The sequence below is a fragment of the Babylonia areolata genome, chromosome 10 (assembly GCF_041734735.1).
Source record: "Babylonia areolata isolate BAREFJ2019XMU chromosome 10, ASM4173473v1, whole genome shotgun sequence".
Lineage (NCBI taxonomy): Eukaryota > Metazoa > Mollusca > Gastropoda > Neogastropoda > Buccinidae > Babylonia > Babylonia areolata.
The window spans coordinates 29101443-29111442 of NC_134885.1; the positions used below are offsets into that span (position 1 = coordinate 29101443).

General features: G+C 42.8%; 1 protein-coding gene across 2 annotated transcripts in view; it reads right to left on the reverse strand.

The window, feature by feature from the left end:
* The window catches only part of LOC143286922 (uncharacterized), a 41259-nt gene extending 33750 nt beyond the window's left edge, over positions 1-7509 (reverse strand). The window contains exons 1-2 of one of the 2 annotated variants that reach the window (XM_076594875.1): positions 7404-7509; positions 687-846 (exon numbers count right to left, since the gene is read on the reverse strand). In XM_076594875.1, the coding sequence (XP_076450990.1) occupies positions 687-823 (137 nt within the window). In that variant the 5' untranslated portion in view covers positions 824-846; positions 7404-7509. The remainder of the gene's footprint in view (positions 1-686; positions 847-7403) is intronic. The other variant, XM_076594876.1, reaches the window with a different exon arrangement.
* Between the last annotated feature and the right edge of the window lie 2491 nt (positions 7510-10000).

Consider the following 10000-nt stretch of genomic DNA (forward strand, 5'->3'; position numbering starts at 1 on the left):
TATCTACGGCAGGCAAGCAGTTAACGACCAGAGAGACTAGACTGTCTGCAGAGGTCGAGAAGCAGCAGGTGACAAAAGAAAAGTACATGTACTTTGAAACTTCCTTCTCGTTCGCTTGAGGTAGGCAAATTTTTTTTTTACCCCTACCCCCACCCCACTCCCCTCTCCCCATGGACGGGCGCAATAGCCCAGTGGTTAAAGCGTTGGACTTTCAATCTGAGGGTCCCGGGTTCGAATCTCGGAAACAGCGCCTGGTAGGTAAAATGGGGTGGGGGAGGAGATTTTTCCGATCTCCCAGGTCAAAATATGTGCAGACCTGCTAGTGCCTGAATCGCCTTCGTGTGAAAACGCAAGCAGAAGATCAAATACGCACGTTAAAGATCCTGTGATTCATGTCTGGAAACAAGAACATACCTGGCAATGCACACACCCCCCAAGAACCGGGTATATTTGCCTAACGTGGCGGGGTCAGAGTAGTCATACACGTAAAAGCCCACTCGTGTACATACGTGGGAGTTGCAGCCCACGAACGAGGAAGAAGAGAACAACCCACCCACCCACCCACCCAGCCCTTGCCCCGTTCCCTCCCAACCCCTTAAAAGTTCACTCCTCTTTGCTTTGTTGATTCAGTTTGGCGTCCTGAATGAGTGGTTGGTGTTTGAAGCAGTTAAGCAATAACAACTTACTCCGGAACTTCTTCGACACAGAGTCGCTGCGACAGCGCAGGGTCCACGTTCAGCATCAGAAACAAGAGCAGCACAACGACGAAGGTGCCGCCTGCCGCCGGAAGTTTGGTGACGTACTTCCGCACAGGGGACGTCATCCTTCAGCAGACGACCTGTCTGTCTGTGACAACCGTTCTTTTATTCTTTATTTTTGAATACTTTTTACATCATCCAGCTTGATACTGTTGCTGTTGTTGTTATCTAAGAGGAGTTTCAGTTTTCAGTTTCAGTTTCAGTAGCTCAAGGAGGCGTCACTGCGTTCGGACAAATCCATATACGATACACCACATCTGACAAGCAGATGCCTGACCAGCAGCGTAACCCAACTGCGCTTAGTCAGGCCTTGAGAAAAAAAAGGGTGAATAAATAATAGATAAATACATTAAAAAAAAAGAACTACTAATAATAATAATGATATGTATAAGGCGCAAAAACTTGATGAAGTCAGCTATAAGCGTACATAAATAAATAGATAAATGAATAAATAAATAAATAAATAAATAAATAACAATTAAAAAAGAAAAGAAAAGAGGAAGGTGGCAGGATGTCAAAGAAGCTTATCTACTGATAGAGTTACGTGAGGGTCTGAGCTCCATACCCACGTAGGTATGTGAGTGTATGCATGCCTACACTGTGGGAGCAACAGGATATTGGAACGTATATATCATATATATATCTTTGTATATATATGTGTGGGGTTGGGGGTGGGAGATATGGGCGTGTGTGTGTGTGTGCTTGTACAAGTAAGTGTTCATCTGTGTGTGTGTGTGTGTGTGTGTGCGTGCGTGCGTGTGTGTGTGTGTGTGTGTGTGTGTGTGTGTGTGTGTGTGTGTGTGTATGCCGTGGAAGCTGCGATACATAGACTAGAAATGAGTGTGTGGAGGAGGGGGGTAGAGGAGGTGCAGGGTAATGTGTGTGTGTGTGTGTGTGTGTGTGTGTGTGTGTGTGTGTGTGTGTGTGTGTGTGTGTGTGTGTGTGTGTGTGTGTGTGTGTGTGTGTGTTGGAGCTCATGTACGTTTATATGTATTTGACTGTGCTTTCATATCTGTGAAACTGCGTGTTTGGTGCATATCTGTTATGCATGTGTGGGTGTATGTGTGAATGTGTGTCCATGTTTTACATTTATTTGCTTATTTATCATCATTGTTGTCTTATTTATTTATTTATTTATTTATTTATTTATTATTGTTTTATTACTATTTTCATTACTACTACCTTTTTTATATCATAATTATTATTTATTTATTTATTTATTTATTTATTTGTTTATGTAAGCTTATCTATATTTGTTTTTCTTTTTTTCTCAAGGCCTGACTAAGCGCGTTGGGTTACGCTGCTGGTCAGGCATCTGCTTGGTAGATGTGGTGTAGCGTGTATGGATTTGTCCGAACGCAGTGACGCCTCCTTGAGCTACTGAAACTGAAACTGAAAGTGAGTTCCATTCCTGGCAATGCTCTTTTTCTCGAGTTTGACTGGAAAATCAAACTGACCATCCAGTCATTCGCATGTGAAGATAAACAGAAGGCCACGTGTGCAGCAGTACGCACTTGGCACGCTGAAAAAGAACCCATGGCAACAAAGAAAGTGTTGTCTTTTGGCAAAGATTTGTAGAAGAAAAAAAACCACTCTGATAGATACACAAGTGTATATTTAACCCTTTCACCGCCAAGCTCGCATTTATGCACATGCGTGGTAGAGGACCCATGTCACTGAAAGGTGACTATTCATTAGTCTGTTATCCATGAACCTACTGCTCTTAATGTTCGGTTGCAGGATAGGCAATAGTTTCTATACATTGCAGGGGGAATCTCCAGCTGAAATGAAATGAAATTATGGTGCTTAAAGCCTCGCCGACCACTAAGGCCATCTCAAGGCTATCGCCACGTTAATAACTACTACAAGGGTAAAAAACAAACAATTAAAACGATTCACCACTTCAAACTTTCCACTCAAAGTTTAAAAAAACAAACTTCCCAGTTTAAAACCTTCAAATCTGATTAAAAATGTTCACTTCTTTCAAGAAGTCCATCAGCGCCCACGGAGGGACATCACGAAACAAGGTCTTCAAAGAAACCGCCGTGTAATGTCTGTGTCTAACATCATGCAGATCCCAACAGTCAAGGAGCACGTGTTTCACGGTGAGAGGCTCATCACAGGGAATACATCGAGGGGCCTCTTCCCCCTTTAACAAGTAAGAATGAGTAAAAAAAAAAAAAAAAAAAAAAAAAAGGTGTGCCCCGCATGCAGTCTGCACAGCACAGACTCCTCCTTTCTGTTCTTCACCCCTGAAGGGAGGGTCTATTTTAGGTCTGGACGGATCTGGAAGAGCTTGTTGTCCGTCTGGGTGTTCCACTCCTCTTGCCAAAGATCCTTAACATAAGTATTCACCTTCTGCTTCATGTCTGTGTATGGTACAAAGGATCTGGATAATTCTTTCTTTACAGCGTTCTTGGCCAGCAGGTCTGCCCTTTCGTTACCACGAATGCCAACATGTCCAGGAACCCAGGCCAACACAACCTCGTATCCTTTCTTCGTTGCGAGAGTAAAAGCTTCGTAAAATTCCAGCAGTTTGGGATGAGTGATATTCCTGCAGGCGATCGCCTCCAGAGCTGACAATGAGTCGGAAAAGATCATGAATTTCTTTTGTTTCGAAGAGAGTACCATTTTTACCGCCAGAACCAGTGCGGTCAGTTCCGCAGTGTACACTGAGCTGTCAGACAGGATGTGTTCTGTTGAGGGCTGGTCAGGAAAGGCGGGACAGAACGCAGATGCAGCGACTCCGTCCTCTGACTTGGAACCGTCAGTGAAGATTCTTTGGAAAGTGGGAAATCTGTGGCAGAGTTCTGAAAAGTAAGTTCTGTAGGCCAGTGAACTGGTGGAGTCTTTACGGTACAAGGCCAGATCGAATCGGACCTCAGGTGTTCTAAAGGTCCACGGAGGGCTGTCGGGGAACTTGGAGAAGTCTGAGATGCCACCAACATCCAGATCAGCATTTTCTATGTGCGGCTGAATGCGGAGTCCAAGAGGAGGGGTGCAGTTTGGGTTGTCTTCAAATTTCTTGTTGAAAGGGTTGTTGAATACAACGTCGTAAGCAGGGTTTGTAGGTTCAGAAAACAGTTTCAAGTAATAATTTAAGGTCAGCTTCAGTCTGCAGTTGGAGAGAGGCGGTTCCCCCACCTCTGCGTACAGGCTGTGCACAGGGGTGGTGCGGAACGCACCTAAACTGAGACGGAGCCCTTGGTGGTGTATAGGGTCTAGCAGTTTCAGGTAAGACGGTCTGGCCGAGCCGTATACTGCACTTCCGTAATCCAGTTTGGACCGGACCAGGGCTCTGTCGAGGTGCAAGAGAGTTCTCTTATCAGCACCCCAGTCCGTGTGTGCCACCACTCGGATGATGTTCAGGGCTTTTTGACAAGATATTTTCAGCTGTTTGATATGGCTGAGGAAGTTCAGCTTCTGATCAAAGACGACCCCTAAAAATTTGGCTTCCTTAACCGCCGGGATAGTGGATTTTCCCAGACGGATTTCAGGGTCCGGATAGAACTGGCGAAAGTTATAAAAATGAATACAATCCCCAGCTATTCTTAGGCACTGTCTTTTATGTGTTTATACCAAGCAGACTTGGTGTAGCGTATATGAAACAGTTTGAACGCAGTGGGTTCCTCCTTGAAAATCTGAAATAGAACTGTTGTTATTTAGTAGTAGTAGTAGTAGTAGTAGTAGTAGTAGTAGATGTTGTTGTTGTTGGTGGTGGTGGTGGTGGTGGTGGTGGTGGTGGTGGTGGTGCATAACAACCAGTAATGCTATAACAACAAAACGCTACTCAGGAACTCACAGCATTAAATGATATGTTGTAGAAGCGGTAGTCATGCCAACAACAACAACAACAACAACAGCAAAAACGACAACAACAACAACAACAACAACAACAACAGCGTCAACCACATGAAAAACAAGGAGGGGGAAGCGGAGGAGAGAAAGGAGGAGAAGAAAAAAGAAGAAGAAGAAGAAGAAGAAGAAGAAGAAAACAAAAAACAAAAAAACAAAAAACACAACAACGACAACAACAACAATAACAACAGGAAGAACAAGAAACAGAACAAGAACAAGTTTCAGTTTTACTTTCTCCAGAAGGAGTCACTGCATTCGGACAAATCCATATACGCCACACCACATCTGCGAGGCAGATAGATGCCTGACCAACAGTATAACCCAACACACTTCGTCAGGACTTGAGTGCCATTTCTTCTACAGAATGCTGCCAAGGCCTGACAAAGCGCGTTGGGTTACGCTGCTGGTGAGGCATCTGCTTGTCAGATGTGGTGTAGCGTATATGGATTTTCCGAACGCAGTGACGCCTCCTTGAGCTACTGAAACTGAAACTGAAATGCTGCCAGAGGACATCCCTTTTGTTGCCGTGGGGTTTTTTTTCAGTGCGCCAAGTGCGTGCTGCCCACGGGACCTTGGTTTATCATCTCATCCGCCGGATGGCTAGATGCTCAAATTGATTTTTTTTTTTTTCAAGTCAAACTTGGGAGAAAGGGCGAGAGCAGGATTCGAACCCAGAGCCACACGTGCGCTGTGTTGGCAGATGAGCGTATTGACCATTCTGCCAGCTTCCTTCTACGCAATACAATACAATACAATACAATACAATACAACCCAATGCAACGCAACGCACTGCAGCAATACTGAAGCGACCCCAGTGCTTATGCGTCTCCTTCATCCCTCAGCTTTAACAATTGTGCCACCTTCCCCATATCAATAGCAAGAACAAGGGGGAGAAGAAGAAGAAGAAGAAGAAGAAGAAGAAGAAGAAGAAGAAGAAGAAGAAGAAGAAGAAGAAAGAACAGCAGCAGCAACAAGAACAAGAAGAACAAGAATACGAAGGAGAAGGTAGTGGAGGAGACGATGAAGAAGACGACGACGACTACGACACCGACGACAACGACGACGACGACGAAGAACAAGAAGAACAACAAGAAGGAGTAGAAGGAGAAGGAGAAGAAGGAGATGAAGAAGGAGAACACCAACAACAACAACACTACAACTAATGATGATAAGAAGAAGAAGAACAAGAAGTACAAAAAAGAACAAGGAGAAGAACAAGAATAAGGAGGAGAAGAAAGTGGAGGAGACGATGATGAAGAAGACGACGAAGAAGAGGAAAAACAAGAAGAGTAATAATAACAACAACAACAACAACAATAAGAACAACAAGAACAAGAACACAAAATCAGGAGATGGAGGAAAGGAATGAGACATTAACCCTTTCCATACGAACGGCGAAAGAGACGACGTTAACAGCGTTTCACCCCAATTACCATCATCAAAATATTACAAGTGGAAGGCTCTTATACTGAAGAGGTGAATGTTGACAAAGAATACCACAGTTCTGACGACGAAAGCTAAAGGTTGGGTTATTCAGACACACACTGGACATCCGAGGGGTCTGGATAGAATAGAACAGATTTTATTGTCATGAAACCGTAATGTGAAGAAGAAGAAGGAGATGAAGAAGGAGAACAACAACAACTCTCTCTCTCTCTCTCTCTCTGTCTCTTTCTCTCTCTCTCTCTCTCTCTCTCTCTCTGTCTCTTTCTCTCTCTCTCCCCCCTCTCTCTCTCTCTCTCTCTCTCTCTCTCTCTCTCTCTCTCTTCAGTCTCTCTCTCTCTGTAGAGGAGAAGAGAGGACTGGCCGTACTGAGTGAGTTAAAGACGACGACGAAGAAGAAGAAGAAGGTGAACAAGGAGAAATATAAGAACAAGACAAGAAGAAACAGAACAATAACAACGACAACGACGACGACAACAACAACTAAACGTGTTTCAATCACAGTAAGAATCGGGTTATCGATGCAAGGAAATCAATCAAATCAGATATAACAAACATGGAAAAGAAAAGAACAGAAAAAAGAACAAACAAAAACAAGTTGATCACCATACCTGAGCCGACAGACTGACCCAGCAAGTTCCGAGACACTCTCTTTCAGTAATTTGACTTCTTCTTCTTCTTCTTCTTCTTCTTCTTCTTCTTCTTCTTCTTCTTCTTCTCTCTTCTCTCTCTCTCTCTCTCTCTCTCTCTCTCTCTCTTTTCTCTGCTCATTTGACCACAGGGAAAGGATGGCCCGAAATAAAGAAAGATAACTAAGATAAAAAAAAGAAGATAAAATGAAGTAAAATGAAAAGAAATGAACCCAAAAGTGAAATAAAACTAAACTAAATAGAATAAAATAAACTCAAATACAACAGAATAAAATAGAATGAAATAAAGTCAAATAAGATTGAATAGAATAGAATAAAATAAAGGCAAACTGAACTGAATAAGATAAAATGAAGTCATATAAAACTTCTTTTTTTTTAAAAATAATATAAGATATAATGAAGCAAAAAAACAAACTAAATGATAAAAGAATATAGAACAAAATTAAATAGACCAAAACACCCCAACACACGAGGAAGTAGTTGTAGTAGCAGCAGTAGCAGAGTAGTAGTAGTAGTAGTAGCAGTAGTGGTAGTAGTAGCAGTAACCACCAACCACCACCACCAACAACAGATTCGCTTGGCTTTCTCAGCCGAAGGATTATCGTAGCAGCAGTAGTGGTAGTAGCAGTAGTAGTAGTAGTAGTAGCAGTAGTTGTTGCAGTATATTGCTTGATAAAGCAGTGAAGCCACTTACAGTCCGGGCTGAAATTCAGAATTCCTCTCACCACCAACCACCACCACCACCAACAACAACAACAATGGATTAGCTTGGCTTTCTCAGGCGAAGGTTTATCGATTACCCCCCCCACTTGTTGTAGAGATATCGGTGGTGTGCCGATCACTGGCTTTGAGCGGCCTGTGAAATTTTCGAGTTCGACTTGGCAAACTTCCTAGTTCGAGGGGGAAAGGGGTGTGTGCGTGTGTGGGGGGGTGGGGGTGGAGGGTTTGGGGGGGGGGGGGGGGGGGTCGCAGTCTGAAGGGGAGGAGGTGTGAGGGGTAGTTGTGCTGTTGTGTGTGTGTGTGTGTGTGTGTGTGTGTGTGTGTGTGTGTTATTTGATTTAAAATATTTTAAGTTTAGGTGATATTAGATGTGTCATGTGTGTGTGTGTGGGGGGGGGGGGTATGTGGGTGGTGTGTGTGTGTGTGAAAGAGAGAGAGAGAGAGGGAGAGAGAGAAAGAGAGGTGGTGGGGGGGGGGGGCGTTGGGTGGTGATTAAAGGTGCATATACAGCGAAAGGATAAACCAGAACAATGGGATCAACAATCCATAAATATTAACATATAACAGCAATTAACACAAAACAATCAAGCAAACAAAAGCAATGATATCTGTTGGTCACTTTACAGAAACACTCTGGATGGACTATGTGATAGTGGACAGCAATTTGGAATTAAAAAAAACTGGCTGAACATTAATTCTTTTATGTATTGTTCTGACCAAAAAAAAAACAACAACCCCGAATATTAAATTAATCTGGTAGAAAACCCACAGTCATTTGACACCGACAATAGAATAACCTATACATACCCCATTGTTCGTGGCCCACTCTGGAGGCCTAACAAATAGACCATTCTCTCCCTCTCTCTTTCTCTTTCTTTCTTTCTTTCTTTCTTTCTCTCTCTCTCTCTCTCTCTCTCTCTGTCCCCGTCTCTCTCTCTCTCTCTCTTCAGTCTCTCTCTGTCTGTCTCTGTCTCTCTCTCCCTGTCTCTCTCTCTTCAGTCTCTCTCTCTTTATCTCTCTCTCTCTCCCTGTCTCTCTTTCTTTCTCTCTCCTTGTCTCTCTCTATTCAGTCTCTCTCTCTTCCTCTCTCTCTCCCCCTGTCTCTCTCTCTCTCTCTTCAGTCTCTCTCTCTCTCTCCCTGTCTCTCTCTCTCTTCAGTCTCTTTCTCTCTCTCTCTTTCTCTCTCTCTCTCTCCCCTGTCTCTCTCTCTCTTCAGTCTCTCTCTCTCTCTCTCTCTCTCTCTCTCTCTCTCTCACACACACACACACACACACACACACACACACACACACACACACACGCTCAATTTCTCTCGTCCTCTTTCTCTCTTTTTCCTTCTATCTCTCACCCCCTGCTCCTTCGTAAAATCCTTATCTCCCCTTATCACTCTCTCTCTCTCTCTCTCTCTCTGTCTCTCTCTGTCTCTGTTTGTCTCTCTCTGTCTGTCTGTCTCTGTCTCTCTCTCTCTATTTCATTCATTCACCCACCCACCCCCTCACCCCCTTATCTTTCTTCTTCTCTGTCTTTCACACGTTTCTCTTTGTGTTTCTCTTTTCCTGCTATTAGTCGCTCTCCCATCTCTCTGTCTCTCTTTCTCTCTCTCCCTACCGATGTATACTAAGTTTAACTCTCTCCATACGAACGGCGAAAGAGACGACGTTAACAGCGTTTCACACCAGTTACCATCATCAAAATATTGCAAGCGGAAGGCTCTTATACTGAAGAGGTGAATGTTGACAAAGAATACCACAATTCTGACGACGGAAGCTAAAGGTTGGGTCATTCAGACACCCACTGGACATCCGATGGGTCTGTGTAGAGGAGAAGAGAGGACTGGCCGTACTGAGTGAGTTGATTTTTTTTTTTTTTTCTGGGTTTGTTCCAGTGTACCTTTTATTCACTTGTGTGCTAGCTGAATGGGTTTATTATTATTATTATTATTATTATTATTATTATCATTACTACTACTACTACCACTACTACTATTTTTTTTCTAATGTACGCTTATAGTGGACTTCATCAAGTTTTTGCGCCTTACACATATTATTATTATTAGTAGTAGTTCTTTTTTTATGTATTTATCTATTATTTATTCACCCTTTTTTTATATTATTATTATTATTACTCTTTTTTAATGTACACTTATAGTTGGCTTCATCAAGTTTTTTTTTGCGCCTTATACATATTATTATTAGTAGTGGTAGTTCTTTTTTTATGTATTTATCTATTATTTATTCACCTTTTTTTTTCTCAAGGCCTGACTAAGCGCGTTGGGTTACGCTGCTGGTCAGGCATCTGCTTAGCAGATGTGGTGTAGCGTATATGGATTTGTCCGAACGCAATGACGCCTCCTTGAGCTACTGAAACTGAAACTGAATGGGTAGCATGAGCAGCATTGACTTGAAGTTGTGTATCTTGTGTATGGAGAGATTTTCCACTATCTATTGTTTGTTAGACGTTATAAGATTTATTTTCTGTCCTACAAAGTTACATAGCAGTCTAACGAATGTTCGTTAGGATTGCCCTTTCAGTAAAAGAAAAAAAAAAAGAAAAAAAAAAGAAAAAAGAAGT